Below are 19,789 nucleotides of genomic sequence, written 5' to 3'. Positions count from 1 at the left end.
CCAGAACACACTGTGCCAAATTTCATCAAAATCTGGTAAAAAAATGGATCTTTTATGGCCTCAATACTCTATATCGGGACATCGGGCGGTCGGTCTATAGAGGAGCTATATCCAAATATAGTCCGATTTAAATCACACTTCACAGAAATAGGTAGGGGTCTACCAGAATTCACTGTGCCAAATTTCTTCGAAATCGGATGAAAAATTACCAATTTATTGCCTCTAGATGTTAAGCCTGGAGATCGGTCTATATAGCGGCTATATATAACTAAAATCCGATTTTATGAGTGTAGAAGATCAGGTTTATTTGCAAAGAATACGAAAACATCAAAAATTGTTTGCAAAATGTTTTTATACCCAAGATATCTGCAAAATTATAAATACCCAGCTTTTGGGTATAAATGGGTAAATACCCGGGTATTTACGCAATTTACCGCGTGAATACCTTTTGGGTATTTACCCATCGCCCATCTCTACCCATTTACAATCCCAACCGACCTACATTAATCCCGGCACGCGATTACTATGAGCACCACATAGGTTGGGGGTTTGGCGTCTGATCTGTGTGGGGCTCATCGCTGTCACGAGAAGCTATGCTTCGAGCTATCGGGCCCGTGCACAGGTTTACACCCACAGGCGAGTTATTGGCGCCTTTAAATAACCAATGGCCACCCTGTTCCGGCAGCGATCGGTCCTTAGAACCGGAACGAGATTGCTCACCTACAGGAGCTTAACGATGATCGCCACCTCCACATAAAAATGTGGTAAAAACAACAACAACAGTTACATCTCGGAATTACATTGAGGTGGACGCCTTATCTGGTGGTTATCCATATCATCTTCATTGTGTCTGCCTTCAGCCCTCCTTATTCATACTTTACACCGCTGGGTCCAGATCCTTATTATTCCTGCAAAGTACTTGTTTGGTGTATTTGATCGCCGCCTTACAGTTCCTTTTGTTCTCCAACATCCTCTGGACTATTGTTTTAGGCGAAATGTCGCCAATCGTTGCTCGTTCTTTGTTAAAGAAGGTGTACTCTACATCATCTGCAACTTCTTGCGCCTCATAAATGCTCGTGCTAGAAAAGCATTTCTTCATTCTATGTAGGTATTTTCGAAAGAAATCATGGTCTGTTATTATCTATGTAAATAGCATTATATTTAGTTGACATCGCCGTGTATCCTATCTCTCCACATCCGCACAAAATTGCAAATTTGCCTTGAACATTTCATTAAGGATCATGGGCAAACTTCTCCCACATCAATGAGTGCTGTCCGATTCAAAATTAAGCTGGTCCGAACCATGTGCCGCAGAGCGACACCTCTTTCGGAAGTTTTTACATGGCAAAGTACCTCACAAATGTCGCCAGGGGATAGCCACCACTGAAAATGTGTACGCATGTTTTCGGTAGGCTTTCAGCGTCATAGCCGGACATGCTAACCTCTGCGATACGGTAGCTTCCTTTTCGTATATTGGGCATTAATCGTCGCGTCCACCTGCCTTGACTCGTGTTCATCCATCTTTATTGCCATATCTCGTTTTTCTCCTCTCGTATGGCCCGTGAAAGATCCGCTTTCTCCCACATCTGGGGGTTGTTATTGTTGGGTAGGGATCCTCTTCAAGCTCCTATAGATCACCATGTTCGTTCTATGGGTCCGATTGCTGCGGATATATTATAGCCACTTGTTGCTGTTGCAGCTACTCAACATCCTACTAAAAGGTGATTTTTTAAGATCCATAGGAAAGCTTTTTTTTTAAAAAAAAAGCATAATTTTCAGAAAAATTCATGAAAACTCCATTTGAGTCGATAGTGCAGTCCATATAATTTAATGTTTGAAGATTATTTCATGCAAATGTTGACCGTGACTGCGCCTCATATGGTCCATCCGTTTGGTCCAATTTTTGCATACTCTTCTACCATTTTGGCCGGTATCTCACGAATAAATGCTTCAATGTTGTCTTTCAATGCTTCAATTGAACCGGGCTTGTCTGTATAGAAATGAGCTTTAACATAACCCCACAAAAAATAGTCTAAAGGCGTTAAATCGAACGATCGAGGAGACCAATTGACCGGTCCCGAACGTGAAATAAGATGTTCATCGAACACGCCTCTCAATAAGCCCATTGTTATGCGTGCTGTTGGCATGTGGCACCGTCTTGTTGAAACCACATGTCATGCAAGTTAAGCTCTTGCATTTTAGTCAAGAAAAGTTGGATATAATGTCACGTAGTACTCACCACAGATACGTTACGATTCGCATCATCTTTGAAGTAGTACTGTCCAAAGATGCCACCAGCCTATAAACCGCACCAAAGTATGATTTTCTGGAGACATTGGTAGAACTTGCAATGCTTCTGGCTGATCTTCACTCCAAAACAACAATTCTGCTTATTTACGCACCCATTGAGCCAAAAATGAGCTTCGTCGTAGAATGGAGGAAGCACGCTATGAACTTTCTTGCGTTGCGTTCTCTGCGTTGTAGGGCATAATTATAATTCAGCTACCGAAATGCAGCAAAGTCATTTAAAAAATGATATTTCTTAGGGCACAAAGTCAAATTGACGGATCAGTTTATGTGAAGGATATGATATTATGTGGCAGGACAGGAACTAAGAACATATATAAATTTAATGTACCAAATTTCATTTTTCTACGGACTTAAGAAATCAAATCAGAAGATTTGAGAGCTGTATGAATCGATATGGCCCTTTTGCAACCCTCCATCTGTCTAAACTTTAAAGTAGAGGGCTTGATTCGCTCGGTTGCTATGATCATTTCAAAGAAAGGATAGACGAACATGGCTAGATCAACTCAAATTGAAATGCCAAAACTTAACCCTCATTTTTTAGGTCTCTAAATTTCTACAATTACGACGATCTGGTAGCGCTTCTCAGCGGATTTTTTTGAATCCTCTAACGATAAAGATATACAAACATTTTAAGTTTTTAAATATGCGGTACTCATTATGCCATTTGGGCCTTATATATTGGGTTGGTCAAAAAGTAATTGCGGATTTTTTAAAAGAAAGTAAATGCATTTTTAATAAAACTTAGAATGAACTTTAATCAAATATACTTTTTTTACACTTTTTTTCTAAAGCAAGCTAAAAGTAACAGCCGATAATTGACAGAAGAAAGAATGCAAATACAGAGTCAAAAGCTGTGAAAAAATTTGTCAACGCAGACTATATGAAAACTCCGCAATTACTTTTTGGGCAACCCAATAAATTAATTTGACAATGATGAAGAAATAATGTTTCAACAGGTGTTCGAAACCAAGTCAATACACGAAAAATTTATCAACGTTATTGAGTAATACCAAAACAAAACCCCGTAAATACCATACGGTATTGTTTTGGTATAAATTCACGCTGTTGCTTTATTTACTAACAATAACATTGCTACCATACGGTATACATTTTTCTTTCGGTGTATGAACTATTGTTGAAGAATTGGGACGACCCCAATAAATTACTAGATTATTAGGAATCAGTAGGTCACCAACGCACAGTGGAATGGAGGTGTAAATGGGATTATGTGCAAATTTTAAGGTCCTAGGTCGTCCAGGCGCCTATTGGCAGGTCCCTAAAGTTGGTCACGTCGTTATTTCGAATATTTCGTCGGGCTGCCAAATCTTAAATTGTAGTCCGATTTCCAAAATTTTTTTTTACTGCATACTGCTAAAAAATTTCGCTTAAGGTCTACAATATCTCTTCTTGTTTCAAATAGTTATCGCTACCCTTTCTCAAACGGCATATTTTTTACTTTTCTTGGGATAGTGCGAGGCGCATAGGTATGCATGTCCGCTAATAACGTTGTACGATTGATTTCGACGAATATTGGCGTGAACCTCAAAGAAAATATAAGCGTTGACTATGCTTTTACGAATTAGAACTATTATCATTTATGAGGCCTTTAGCCATTTAGAACTTTTCTACGAAGAGATGTTGCTGTGCGCCGCTCCATTCAGACTGAGCTATCATGGATCTAAATCGGACAGCACTATTTGGGCCAATATTTGAAGTTTTTGGTTGATCCTTTAAGTATCAAAAAGATTTTATTTTGTAATATTTTCTCTAAATGGGGCACAATCCTAACATCTATGTAAAAATTTTGACAAGACAGATGAAAACTTATTCAGCTGTGTCTATCCCCTAGCATCCCTTCTAGAACCTGGTGTTTTTCGTGATGAAGAGTAAAGAATAGATAGCAAAGAATCTTTGCGAAAATTAAACAAAGTGCCATTATTAGGTCATTTGTATTGCAATAAATTTTCCGTAATAAAAGTTTAGACCAGGGCTGCGAAGTCGATCAAGTCGAGTCGGAGTCGTGTACCGACTACGGAAGGATTGCTAGGCTCCTACTCCGGAGTTGACTCCGAGCATTAAATTTTTTTTAACATTTTTTTTTTTAATTTAAGAACATAAACAAGAAATCTTTTTATTTCTTAAGCCAATATGCTTTTATAACAAAAAAAAAAAAAAAGAAATTTGATTTTAATGACTTGCACATAAATGCGTACCTGCTTTAAAAGAAGTAGGCCTACGCCATTAATTTATTTTTCATATATAAATGCGCTTCGCCCTATCCCAAGGCTAGTAAAAAATCTGCCGTTTGGGAACGAGAGGAAATAACTCTTTGAAACAAGAAGAGTTTTATGGACATTTAGCGGCATTTTTGAAAATCGGACCACAAATGAAATTTGGCAGCCCGCAGAAATTTCGAAAATAATGAGGTGGCCATCTTTGGCGTTATGCCAAAAGGCTTCTGAACCACCTAGGAAATTTGCTAATAAATCTCGTTACACCTCATCTCTCACAATGCAATATTCAAAGAGTTATTTCTTCCCGTTCTGAAACAAAATTTTTTACTAGTTTTTATTTATAACCACCACCATAGGATGGGGGATATACTAATCCATTTTGTCCGTTTGTAACACCTCGAAATACTGAGCTGCGACCCTATAAATTAAATGTATGGTTAATCGTCTGGACATTTTACACTGGTCTAGCCGTGTGCGTCCGTGGAAATCACGATAGCGGACGAACTAGTGAAGATAGATAGACGAACTAGATTGATTTGCACAGATACTTCTTGTTGATGTAGTTCGTTGGGGATTCGTTAAAGCTCCCATATAAACCGATCTCCCGATTCGACTTCTTGAACCCCAAGAAGACGCAATTGTTATCCGATTGGGTTGAAATTTTGCACTGAGCATTTTATTATAACTTTCAACAACCGCGATAAGTACGGTCCAAATCGGTCAATAACCTTATATAGCTCCCATATAAATCAATTTCCCGATTTGTCTGAAATTTTCACGGAAAGTTTTGCTATGGCTTCCAACAACCATCAAGTACGGTCCAAATCGGTTAGTAACCTCATATAGCTTCTATATAGACCAATCTCACAATTTGACATCTTTAACTCCTGGTAGCGGCAATGGCTATACGACAAAGACGAAATTCAATTTTTTTTTTCAAATTTTAAAACTTTGAAAAAATTCTTTTTATTTTTTAAGCCAATATACTTTATAAGAAAAAGTATAATTTTATTAATATTTTAAGACCATTTAGCGAAGAAAAGTGGATTTTAATGGCTTTGACGTAAAACCGTACGTGCTTTAAAAGTAGTAAGCTTATCGCCATTAATTTATTTTTGTAATATATAAAACATCAAATGCAACAAGACTCTGAAATGGTTTCCATAAATCTCACTCCTAAGAATTTTTGAAAAAGTTTTTTGTTTGATTTTTGTTCATGACCTTATATGACGGGAACATTTTTTCTTAACTAGGTTCATTCGTTCACTTTACGCAATCCAAATTTCATTAGATTGCCTCTTTCCTAACTCGAGCTAGAAATTTTCCAAGACAGCTCTATTGTCGGGTATTTTTCTGCCTATTTGTCGTTAGTGGGTTAAGTCAATTTACTCATATTCATCCATCTACACAACAGATAGCCGGAATCACGCGTTTGAACAAATGTGGCTACCGCATAAACTTTTTTATAGATACTTCTTATTGATGTAGGCGGTTGGCCGTTGGAAATAGGTCATTGGGTCCAGATTGATTTTAGTTTATAATACTAAACAATTTTAACTTAAAGATTATTTCGTACTACGTTTCTGATTACGAGCTCTCAAACTGTTCGAAAACTGAGCTTATTCAAATAACGGGTGCAAGTTTTTAATATTTTTATATCCTACACCACTACTGTCCTACAAGGAAAAGAGATATACCCCTTAAAAAGCAATCCGATTGACTCAGAATCACTTTTGTATTCGATTTAGCTATGTCAGTCTGTGTGTCTGTCTGTCTTTCGGTCCATGTTAATTTATGTACAAATTTATTACAGGCATGTTTTTCTTTGGCCTAGAGACGAAGCCTATTGAAATTGGAAGAAATCGGTTCAGATTTGGATATGGCTCCCATATAATGTTCTTCCAATTTGGACTAATACTGCAATAATATTGTCATTTGTCAACCGTTCCTCACGAAATTAGGCACGAAGGTTTCCCTTGTGACTCTTCCAAATTTCACATAAATCGGTTCAAATTCAGCTCCATGCATATGGCTAACTTGATGTTTAGCCTTCCAAAATATTTTTGGTTTGAAAACTTATTTCGATTAGAATCTAAAATAGATAGCAAATGTGTATGCATTAAAGTTCCAAACCAATTTAAGCTATTTCAGCAATCACGTACTCACCACACACAAGCTTTCATTTCAAATAACCATCAGTTAAAGCTTTAAGCAAAAGCGCTTCTTTGAAAGCCACAAAATTCAAAACGTTTTTTTGACTTAGTGCTTTTATTTCGAATATGTTGGCGAAATCCAACGCCAGCTGTTGGCTTGAAGCATGCCCAATGGCCAGTGGAGAAGAGAGAATTGTATGGCTGGGAGCAAAACATGCTTAAGGACTCAATGAATTTCTAACATAGGACATGACAAAAGCCGCCTTGTTTTGTTTCAGGGAAAATATTTGACACATTAGTCATCTGACAGGTGGTGTGTAAGAATATGTCTGTAAATTTGCTGTCAAATTTGGCAAAAGCTTTTCCACTTTTACTCTGGCAGCGAGAAGAGAGCCAGGATTTCGAAATTATTTTTCCCAATTTTTTTGCAGCTGGTAAAGACACTTTGTGGGGGGTTTAGAAGGTTCCTGCAAGCGACCGACTCAGAGCAAGCAACGTGCATATGTAGACAAATTTTGTGTGTGTTTAATAGCAAAGAAATTCTTAACTTAAGGAAAAAAGCATGGAAAAAGTGTAGAAAAATCAAAGAAAATACAGAAAAGCAAAAGAATCTTCCCAAGGAAGGAGAAAATTTATTAAGGAAAATTTGCTAAAAGTGAAAAGTGCAAAAAGCCTTAAAACGAAGAAGAGGTAGTGATTTGTGTGAACGTGTGCCATGATTTTGTGAAAAAGTTTTTCATTCACACTCGCTTGTGTATACTCACCAAGGGGGTGGTGATGCGGGTGGTCGGCAATGTTCAAATGTGATACTTGATACTGTTCAAAATTCCTTTGGACCAATTGTTGTGTATACATAACAAAGCAGCCGAAGCAGCAGCATAATCGCACAAAGGCACTCGACTGGATTTTTTATGCGAGTGGAGAGCCAGCCAACACCGCCTTGTTCATAGAGCCGCGGCGACAATATCATAGCTTCTTTTGCGACTTAACTTCACTTCATATGCTGGCTGTTACTGCTGCACCAGTAGTTCTGTGAATGTGGGTAGCCGACTGAGTTCCTTGAGGCCACATAAATTCTACCTTCCGTTTGCTGAAGATAAAGTCAAGTGTGGTAGGGTAGTTTTCCCACGGGCCAAACAACCTAACAAGAGTAACAGCAGCAGCAGCAGCAGCAACAAAACTAGTTAGGAAAAACACCCTGCAACATACAGACTCACCGCACACGCACACACACACACATGGAGTAACTCCTGGGAACACTCTTGCATACTCAATACAAAATGTGTGAGTCAGTCAAGTAGTCAGTCAGAGTCAGTCAGCTTGGGCTAGAACTCCAACTTCAATTGCTATCGCCTCAATTTAGTGCTCACTCAAGGAGTTGAAGTTTATGCAGTTACAAACACACAAACACTCACACACATGGACTTCCCCTATACATGCTGTTTATGCTGATATGTAAGTGGTATAGGTGTATGTGTGCCACACTTCATAGTTCAGTTCAGAATGAAGATATGAAGTGCAGTATGTCGTCGTCTTCAATGAAACATCAAATATTCAAAAGTCTCGCTTAAGTTTCCGTCTTTCGCGTTTTCTGAATCGCTATTAAGTTAAAGTAAGCGTGATAATGTAGTTGGGGCACCCCAGGCCAAAGCCGGTTGGAAGAGAGGTCCTCTAAGCCCAAACGAATAGAAGGTGTAATCGTATGTGTGGGTGTGTGTGCCTGTGGGTGCAACAAGAACTTCCACAACGCACACTGTGATGCCAGCAAACATATAGACAAGCCCTTAGAAATTTCCTGAAAACCCAGTTTGTAAAGAATTCAAGCTCCAAAAGCAGAACAATAGTCTCACTCTTGAGGAGAAGAGTACGAGGGGGAAGAGCTTGCAGAGAATGCATCATAATTACAACACAAAACAACTGTGCCCTTAATAAGAAAACAACGAATATCTCTACAAAAGAAAACCCGTCAGTGTTAGAACAACCTCTGGCTCCCTACTCCCTAGCAGCATCATCCTTTTAGTTAGGAGTCAATTTTTTTAAAACTAAAAAACAAGAGCAAAAAACGACTGTGTGTGCCAAAGTAGATGTTGGAGCAGTAGCAGGATTAAAGTAAATAAACAAAAGGGCCAGAGAGAAGCAAAAGGAAGTGCTCACAAAACTACTGAAAAGATTCCCACAGAGTTGTGTGTGAATCATCACAAACACCATTATCATCGTCATCCTTTACAAAAGGCTGCTTAAAAGATTTTGCTTGAAACTTTAACATCACTAAATGCTGCAAGGATAACTAACACTGACATTACACACAGAAAACCTCCTTGAGGTCTTCGAATAAATGCTGTCTAAACAAATCCTATTTGCTTTGCAAGGACTATGAACTTTTACATGAATCACAATCCTTACTTTGCAAAGCCATGAAAAAGAAATTGAAGATATGTTAACCCCGCCCCCTAGAAGGAGAAGCACCGCACCAGTAATAATTTATAGTTCCTCGAAAGTCATCAAAACATTGAAAGTTAACTAAACCAATTAGATAGAGAAATATCCTATCCAAACAACCAACCAACCAATCAACCAATCAATCACCCATAGACGCATTTCACCAATCGTTTAAGGATTACTTAGGAGAATTTTTAAGCCTCTCCCCCCACCCCCTATATATAGAGTCTAGGTAATGGAACGCATGTGGCGTAAAGTCAATCATAGTTTTGGCGGTGGCCGCAACACCAAGACCCAGGGTCACAATTCGGATACCCCCAACTCTGCCGGTGGTTTTGGTGATGGCCAAGTTGTGGTAGCTGTTGCCGGTTCTAGTTCAGCCACTGGACGCCGTTTGGCTGCCAGTGGTCAAATGCCTGCACCTCATTTGCCGTCCGCAACATCAACTGCCATCAGTGGTGGTGGTGGTGGCGGTGGTGGCAATGCCTCTGCCACTTGTGCTTCCCAATCAACTGCCAACAACAACGATCCTTCGTCTGGTGCCACAGTCATGGGTCAATTTCGTAAATCATTGAGTCAACATGTTTTGCAGCCTCGCACCGCCTCATCGGAACGAAGAAGACGTCGTCGACGCAAGCCACGACCACGCCGCACTGGTGTCAGTTGTGTGGGAGGAGGTGGTGATAATATGTCGTAAGTATTGAGTTAAATTATGAAAGTGCTCGCTCGCAACAAAGCAAGGGCTAAACTCGAGATAAGCACATTGTGGAATCTAGGTTATGTGGAAGGCCAAGAGAGAGGGGGAGTTTGTAAAAGGATAAAGAAATGCTTATTAAAATTTAATATAAAAATAATCATCATCATTGCGAGGGAGAATGATTATGGTAGTTATATTTTTATTACCTTACAATAATCAGCAAGGAAATGCGAGTTTTTAAATAAAAGGGGGGATATTATTTTGTGTTAAGCCTAATATTAAAAGAGGCTAGGGAAGGTAAAAGGTGTAGAAGAAGCACTAATTGAAGTAATTTTTTGGGGATTAGCCTGATTTACAACACTTTTGATTTCCTTAAATGTCAACGAAATTTTTGAAGTTTTAAGGTTAGGAAGAATATATTTTCCTAAAAATTTTTACATTTTGTCAAAAACTTAAAACTTATACACTTCTTCTTCTTCCGCTGACACCTTTGTGTCGACTCCACTACTGTGGAAAGAAACGTAGGACGAAACAAACTTGTAATTTAAAATTACATTACCATTGCACTGCACTACGTTAAGTTACGTGGCTTTACGTTAAGTTACGTAGCATTACGTTAAGTCACGTTGCATTCCTCCTTAAGTTTTGTTGGATTACGTTAAGTTACATTGCATTACGTTCAGTTACGTTACATTCTATTACACTGTTACCTTGCAAATGCAAATTTGCCCATTACTATTCCATTAAGAAACAGGGGTAAATTTCTCTTACCTTAATGACAAGGGGCCTCCTTTCTATATGCGAGTCCGAATGGCGTGCCGTAGTGCGACACCTCTTTGTTGAGAAGTTTTTACATGGCTGCCATACCAAATGGTACAGTACCTCACCTTGGTGTCGACTCCACTGCTGTGGAAAGGACGAGACAAACTTGTACTCTATATGCGAGTCCGAATGGCGTGCCGTAGTGCGACACCTCTTTTTTGAGAAGTTTTTACATGGCTGCCATACCAAATGGTACAGTACCTCACCTTGGTGTCGACTCCACTGCTATGGAAAGGATGAGACAAACTTGTACTCTAATATGCAATTATTATAGCTTCCATTCCATTAAGGAACAGGGGTAAACTTCTCTTACCTTAATGACAAGGGGCCTCCTTTTTTAGGCGAGTCCGAATGGCGTGATGTAGTGTGACACCTCTTTATTGAGAAGTTGTTACATGGCTGTCATAACAAATGGTACAGTATCTCACAAATGTCGCCAGTATTAGAAGAAAACGCAGGTGTTTAGCGTTATAGGCGGACAAGCTAACCTCTGCACTACGGTGTGCTACACGTTGTTACCTAACGTTACGTAATTACCTTACTTTACGCAATTACCTTACGTGTTGTTGTTACCATACGTTAGGTTATAACCTTATTTTACGTTATTACCTCACATAACGATGTTACCCTACGTTACGTTATTACCTCCCATATTTTCCTCAACAAATATTTAATCTGATTGCATTTGCCTGGACTTGAACCCAGGTGTTCGGCATCATAGACGGATATACTGACTTCTGCGCCCATGCATCATGCATGACTATTAGTAGTCATAGAAAATAACACGGCGAAATTTTCAGCAAATACGGATAATAAATGGGCATTCAATAGGCTCAAGAATTCAAATGGGGGGATTAGTTTATATGGAAGCTAGTTACATTATTACCCACATGACGTTCTTACGTTAATTGTTACCTTACTATCCTCAGAAAATATTTAATCTGATTGCATTTACCGGGACTTGAACGCAGGTGTTCGGTGTCATCGACGGATATTCTGACTTCTGCGCCACGGGAATTATATGCGCATAAAAAATATCGCGTTTAAAATTTCATCCAATACTGATAATAAATGCGCCCTCTAGGGGGGAGGTTCAGAAACAGCTGAACCGATTTTCTTGAAATTTTCACTGATGGTGCATAATGACTCCGTGATGAAAATACTAAATTTTTTGATATCTGACTCTCCCCCTTACCCTAGTTTTCAGAAACGCCAGATCTCGGAGATGGGTGGTGCGATTTAAGCGAAATTTTGTGTGCTCTCATATAGTACCCTAAAAATAAAAATTTGGTATCCAAATTTCGTATGGGGTACCTAGGGGGGCTGCCCCACCCTAAAACCTACCAAACATATATTTAGACCAATCACGATAATATGAGACTCAAATGAAAGGTATTTAGGATAAGAAAACGTATCTGATATCCAATTGTCCGACCAAGTGCTAGGGGGACCACCCCAAGCCCCAAAACACCCCTAAATAGGACATATTTACCGACCATGGCAATATGGGACTCAAATGAAAGGTATTTGCGAGTGGAATACGAATCTGATATCCAAATGTGGGACCAAATTTCTGGGGGTCCACCCTTTTTCTAAAACACCCCCCAAACAGGACTTATTTACTGACCATGGCAATATGGGGCTTAAATAAAAGGTATTTGAATGTAGAATACAAATTTGATATCCAGATGTAGGACTATGTATTTTGGGAATCACCCCTTCCCAAAACAACCCCAAAAGAAAAAAATTTTCGACCATGCCAATATGTGGCTCAAATGAACGATATTTGAGATTACAAAACGAATTTGATAACCTATTTTGGGGCCATGTGTTTGGGGGACGCCTCATCCTGTAAACTCCTCTTAAGCCAATTGCAATATGGGGTTTAAATAAATGGTATTTGAGAGAAGAGCACAATGCTGATATTTTTTCAGGGCCAAGTATCTGGGGGACCACCACTCGCCCATCATGAGAATATGGGGCTGAAATGAAGTATTTTAAAATGGAGTACACCTTACATCCAAACTTAAATTCGTAGACCAAGATCATATGGGATTCAGATAAAGGCACTTATATTGTTAAACCGTTAGTCAAGTTTGCATGATATTCCACTAAAAGATTTAATTGTCGAAAATAAATATTCCAAGGAATCTTTTGTTTCATACAAAGTAAAAAAAGGCGCAGCGGAGCGGGCCCGGTTCAGCTATTACAATATATTTATAAAGTATTTTATCGTGCCTCCTGTTGCATCTTGCAACTTGTTTTAACCATCTACAAGCTGCATACAACTTGTTAAGCACTATAGTTAAGGTTCGTCATTACTAACTGGTTTGGTGTTGATGTAGAGGTTGGTGTGATTTTTTGAAAAATTATTCGGCGGTACACTTTCACTTTTGTGTTTTCGAAACCTTGTAAAGCTGTTTTTTTTTTTTGCTTTTTTCCCAACAATTCCACAGAATAATTACAATAATGAGATCAATACCCATTTGTTTCCTTTTAATCCCTTCACCCCCAATTAAATCATGTATGTATGTATGTTTCGTTTGTATTCTTTTGTTAACCCTTTCATCTGTAACGCTTTGCATATGCCACTTTCAATAGCATCCTGTTATGCATGGAACTACCCACTTACATTACCATGCTCCAATTGATGAAGGTGTTCCACTAACCCTCCTGCTTGTATCCGAACTACTTAAGACCTTCCCCTCTGTTGTGCTTGTTAAACACATACATATGCACAATATTTTAAAATCTTAATTATTTATGAGCAATTGAGCTGAAATCTATGCGGGGTTCCTTGATGATGGAAAAATATGCGAACGAACGAGAATCGATAATGGCTGAATGATACATTTTGAGACAATTAAAGTGTTCCATTTCCCACATCCATATGCAAATGGCTTTGCTAGCGACTAACATTTGAGGTTTGCATAAATTAATTAAATTGCGGAGACACACACAAACTCGTACATCCAAGAATTCAGACATAGTTTGGTAGGGTTGCCAAGAGAGAATATCTTTTCTTTGCTTAAAGATGTCTACAATATGAGCTGTAGATTAACTGATAGCACGTTTACATTGAAACTTTTTATGATCTGGATTTAATTAAATCCCAAAACAAATCCTGTCCGTTTACACTGCCTTTTGGGGGATTTAAGTGACATACACGTTCATGCGTAAACATGCATACGCATGCATGAATTCATATTCATGCATGAATGCGCATATCCATATCCATCCCTTCATCACAATTCTTGAAAACAGTTGCATATTTCGGCATTTTTCAGCCATGAAATCGTGTTTATTGGGATTTAAAAGTCAATCCTGCAAGTATGGGATTTATTTTAATATGGTAACAGTTTTTCAAAAAACGAAAAAAACATAAAATTCAGAAAAATGATTGAACTCTTTATTTGAATCGATAGTACGGTCCTTATAATTTAATGCTTCATGATTATTTCATTTAAAAGTTGACCGTGACGGCGCCTCAAATGGGCCATCCGCTTAGTCCAATTTCGGCATACTCTTTCCAACTTTTCGGTCGGTATCTCACGAATAAATGCTTCAATGTTGTCTTCCAAGCGTCAATTGAAACAGGCTTGTCTGTATAGACATGAGCTTTAACATAGCCCCACAAAAAAATAGTCTAAAGGTGTTAAGTGGCATTATCTAGGCAGCCAATTGACCAGTCCCGAAGGTGAAATAAAATTTTCATCGAACTCGCCTCTCATGAAGTCCATTGTTACGCGTGCTGTGTGGCACCGTCTTGTAGAAACCACATGTCATGCAAGTCAAACTCTTGAATTTTGGGCAAAAAAAAGTTGGATATTATCTCACGATAGCGCTCACCATACACAGTTACCTTACGATTCGCATCAGCTTTGAAGAAGTACGGTCCAATGATACCACCAGCCCATAAACCGCAATAAAATGTGACTTTTTCTGAATGCATTGATAGCTCTTGCAATGCTTTTGGGTGATCTTCACTCCAAAATCGAGAATTCTGCTTATTTAAGTACCCATTGAGCCAAAAATGGGACATGAATGTTAACAGAGCACGCATTTTGATAATAAAACTCAATAATTTGCAATAATTTTCTTTCATGGTTAAATTATAGACCAAACTTAAGTTGTTTGATGGAGAAACAAAACACGAAACGTGCGTGAGCTGTTTAAACCAGTGTTGCCAAAAAGATTATAGCTAAAAAAATCACCCTATATTATCGTCGTAAACATCTAAGGCGATCTAGCCATGTTCGTCCATCCGCCTGCTTTTTGAAATCATGCTTCATTCTTGAAAAATAGAGATATTGAGCTGAAACTTTGTTCAGATTCTTTTTTGTCTATAGGCAGGTTAAGTTTGAAGATGGGTTATGTCGGACTATACCTTGATATAGCCCCCATATAAACCGATCTTCGGATTTATGGTTCTAGGTGCATAAAAGCCACATTTATTATCCGATTTTGCAGAAGTTTGAGAAAAGGAGTTGAGTCGATATCCTTCTTCAGTATGGCCCAGATCGGTCCAGATTTGGATGTAGCCCCCTTATAAAGCGTTCTGCCGATTTGAAGTCTTAGGCCCATAAAAGCCACATTTATTTTCAGATTTCGTTGATATTTGAGAAACTGAGTTGTGTTAGACCACTCGTTGTCCTTTTTTAATTTGCCCCAGATCGGTTCAGATTTGGATTTAGCTGCCATATAGACCGATCTGCCGATTTAAGGTCTTGGCTCCATAAGAGGCGCATTTTTGTATTATTTCGCTGAAATTTAGGACTGTGAGTTGTGTTAAGCCCTTCGGCATTCTTCTTCAATTTGGCCCAGATCGGTCTAGATTTTGATATAGCTGCCTTATAGACCGATCTGCCGATTTAAGGTCCTAGGCCCATAAGCCACATTTATTATCCGATTTTGCTGATATTTGAGAAAGTGAGTTGTGTTAGGCCACTCGTCATCCTTGTTCAATTTGGTCCAGATCGGTCAAGATTTGGATATAGCTGCCACATAAACCGATCTCTCTATTTAAGGTTTTGAGCCCATTAAAGGTGAATTTATTGTCCGATTTAGCCGAAATTTGGGAAAGTGAGTTGTGTTAGGCCACTCGTCTTCCTGGCTCAATTTGACTCAGATCGGTCCAGATTTGGATATAGCTGCCATATAAACCGATCACTCTATTTAAGGTTTTGGGCCAATAAAAGGCGCATTTATTGTCCGATGTCGCCGAAATTTGGGATAGTGAGTTGTGTTAGGACCTTCGACATTATTCTTCAATTTGGCTCAGATCGGTGCAGATTTGGATATAGCTGCCATATAGACCGATCTCTCCATTTAAGGTTTTGAGCCCATAAAAGGCGCATTTATTGTCCGATGTCGCCGAAACTTAAGACAGTGAGTTGTGTTGAGCCCTTCGACATTCTTCTTCAATTTGGCTCAGATCGGTCCAGATTTGGATATAGCTGCCATATAGACCGATCTCTCGATTTAAGGTTTTGGGCCAATAAAAGGCGCATTTATTGTCTGATGTTGCCGAAATTTGTGTTAGAGCCTTCGACATCCTTCTTCTATTTGGCTCAGATCGGTTCAGATTAGAATATAGCTGCCATATAGACCGATCTCTCGATTTAAGGTGTTGGGCCCATAAAAGGCGCATTTATTGTCCGATTTCGCCCAAATTTGGGACAGTGAGTTGTGTTATGCTCTTCGACATTTTTCTGCAACTGGGCCTAAATCGGTCCAGATTTGGATATAGCTGCCACATAGACCGATTTCTCGATTTAAGGTGTTGAGCCCATAAAAGGCGCATTTATTGTCCGATTTCGCCGAAATTTGGGACAGTGAGTTGCATTGAGCCCTTCGACATCCTTTTTTAATTTGGCCCAGATCGGTCCAGATTTGGATATAGCTGCCTTATAGACCGAAATCTCGATATAAAGTCTTGGCCCCATAAAAGGCGCATTTATAATCCGATTTCACTGAAATGTGATACTGTTACTTATGTTAGGCTTTTCGACATCCGTGTTGTGTATGGTTCAGATCGGTTTAGTTTTAGATATAGCTACTGTACTTTTTAGAATTTGGTCCAAATCAGACCATATTTCGATATAACTGCTATGGGACATAAGGTGTGCAATTTTCACCGGATTTTGACAAGAGGTGGCTTACATATATACCCGAGGTGTATATATGTATATGTGAGTGCGGCCGATAATAGGTAGAGTGTTATTCGATTTCCTTGGTTTGCACCAAAGTGGCAACCCATATAGTTCACCCACATGGAAAAGGGAGACATGTTGTCAGAACATATACAAAACTCCGCCACAAAACCACTTTCATTTAATATTCTGAAAATACTCTTACTTAAGGGAAATGATGATGTACGAATAAAAATCGATTTGGCAAGAAAATTGGTAGGGAATTTCTAACAACATACACGTAGACAAAGCTAGTATGCCAAGCATCCATTTATACATATAAGAGTATGTGTGGGTGTATGTCTGTGTGTGGGTGTTCGTTTGTAGACAGAGCAGATTTACAAGGACATAGTTAAGGCTGACTTTGTAAATGTTGTTTGTGATACTTGGCGAAACTGGAAAAGAAGATCCACCCTACTGTCACCTGGCCACTGGGGGTTTGATGGCAAGACTTCAGGAGAGATATTTCAGGTTAAAAGATTTGGGTGGAGATTTCATTAGTAATCCATGACGCCACAAAGAAACAATTTCCTTCCATGGTCCTTGGTTGTTCCAGGGAAAAAAACCCCAGGCAAGTTATGTGGCTTAGCTGCGGCTGATAGGATAGCCTAGCATTTGTTTAGTTTAGTTTTTTGCAATGTATCTTTTTCTTTTGTTCCAGACCATTTGTTGGTTACCTAGGATCACCTAGGACTAGGAGGAGCCTTTGTTCTCCTTACTTTGCATATAGTTTTTACTGTGACGTTGACAAAACAATACCTAAGGCTTGTGTAGTTGGGTTGTTACTACTCAAACGAAGCTGCCATTCTGATTTTTATTCCCCCCATCAAGACAAGTTTTCTGTAGAAACTTCTGCATAAAAGCCATTGTAGATATCTACAATCAAAAGGAGGAAGCAGTAAAAGAAGCAGAACTTTATGTTACAAGTTAGATTTGTAAGCTAATATGATTTATTAGCTTTAGTTTTGGAGTACTACTCGAAGCAAAGATTAGATTAACTTTTGTTCAGTCTGGTAACAATCTGAATGCTAAGAATTCCATTGCTCCATTGCTCTGGAATTTCTTCTGCTTATACATAGATACGTAAAACCAAACTCTGTTTGGCTGGTGTTGGTTTCATGCCATGAAAATTGATTTAGTGCCGGCGAACGCTTTAAACGTCAACACATAAATAATTACCTACACGTTTGAGTGGATGTCCTAGTAGCGGAACTGAAGAGGATAGAGCAAGAACACGGAACAGGTGCAAAAAAAGAATGTGAAAACTTGCAAATGTGTTTCTATGTGTCTTGGGAAAGGTTTAATGGGAGTTTAAGAACACTATGAGTATAGAGTGATATTTGATAACACTTGAGAATGTGAATACGGGAGAAAAACGTTGAGAATATCTTTTAATGGCTTAGACATATTTTATCTATAGAGACTTAGTGGACCGATGCAAGAATTAAGTAGTTCGGAAGGAGCAAAATTGCAGATAAAATTCTACTTAGTTAAAATTTTTAGTTTTTCTATCAAAACTCTATTTCTGCCCGGCTGAAAAGAAAATTTTCCTATAAAACTCCTATTATGCCTTGCTGAATGGAAGTTTTTCTTTGGATGCTTTAAACCAGCCAAGCTGCAAGGTAGATTTCTTATGAAAACTCATATTCAGCCAAGCCGTTTTGGAGTTTTCACATGAAAACACATATTCAGCAAATGAAAAAGTTTTTAAATTAAAACTCCTACTTACCTAAGGCGAATGGAAGTTTTTTTATATAAACTTGTATTCAGTTGGGCTGAATATCGAAAATTTCTTACGATAACTTCTACTCAGCTCTGCTATATGAAAGTTTTCTTAAGGGAACTGCTATTCAGCTGAAGTGAATATAATTGTTTTTTTTTGTAAAAACACCTATTCAATTATGTTGAATGTGCGGTTTCTAATGAAAACTCCTATTTAGCCTAGCTGAAGAGAAGTTTTCCTATGAGCCTAGAGGCTCAAGAAGTCAAAATCCCTGATCGGTTTATATGGCAGCTACATCAGGTTAGGGACCGATTTGAACCATAAATAGCACAGTTGTTGGAAGTCACGACAAAACACGTCGTGCAAAATTTCATCCAAATCGGATAAGAACTGCGCCCTATAGTGGCTCAAGAAGTCAAAATCCCAGATCGGTTTATATGGCAGCTATATTAGGTTATGTACTGATTTAAACCATACCTATCACAGCTGTAGGAAGTCACAACAAAACACGTCATGCAAAATTGCATCCAAATCGGATAAGAACTGCGCCCTCTAGAGGCTCAAGAAGTCAAAATTCCACATCGGTTTACATGGCGGCTATATCAGGTTATGTACCGATTTAGACCTTACTTAGCACAGTTGTTGGAAGTTATAACATAACACGTCGTGCTAAATTTCAGTCAAATCGGATAAGAATTGCGCCCTCGAGAGGCTCAAGAAGTCAAGATCCCAGATCTGTTTACATGGCGGCTATATCAGGTTATGGACCGATTTATAACACAACACGTTGGAAGTTATAACAAAACACGTCGTGCTAAATTTTAGCCATATAGGATAAGACTTGTGCCCTCTAGAGGCTCAAGAAGTCAAGTCCCAGATCGGTTTATATGGCAGCTATATCAGGTTATGTACCGATATGAACTTTACTTACCACAGTTATTGGAAGACATAACCAAAACACTTCATGCAAAATTTCAGCCAAATCGCACAAGAATTGCGCCCTCTAAAGGCGTTAGAAGTCGAGATCCCAAATAGGTTTATATGGCAGCTATATCAGGTTATAGACCGATTAAGATCGGTTAACATGGCAGCTTTATCAGGTTACGAACCAATTTGAGTCGTACTAAGCGCAGTTGTTGGAAGTCATAACAAAACACATCACCATATTACATATCGTACCCACGATACTGACAACGGGACTCCTTTTTATAGCCGAGTCC

At 38.8% G+C, this 19,789-nt stretch overlaps 1 protein-coding gene across 1 annotated transcript in view; it reads left to right on the top strand.

Annotated features, from left to right (window-relative positions):
* Positions 1–7,098: 7,098 nt before the first annotated feature.
* Positions 7,099–19,789, top strand: part of LOC106082920 (uncharacterized) — a 220,959-nt gene continuing 208,268 nt past the window's right edge. The window contains exon 1 of the mRNA XM_013245681.2: positions 7,099–9,829. Coding sequence (XP_013101135.2) covers positions 9,372–9,829 — 458 coding nt within the window. The 5' untranslated portion in view covers positions 7,099–9,371. The remainder of the gene's footprint in view (positions 9,830–19,789) is intronic.

The sequence above is a fragment of the Stomoxys calcitrans genome, chromosome 4, assembly GCF_963082655.1.
Source record: "Stomoxys calcitrans chromosome 4, idStoCalc2.1, whole genome shotgun sequence".
NCBI classification, from domain to species: Eukaryota; Metazoa; Arthropoda; class Insecta; order Diptera; family Muscidae; genus Stomoxys; species Stomoxys calcitrans.
The sequence above is the reverse complement of the archived record's forward strand: the minus strand, read 5'-3'. Positions and strand labels throughout refer to the sequence as shown.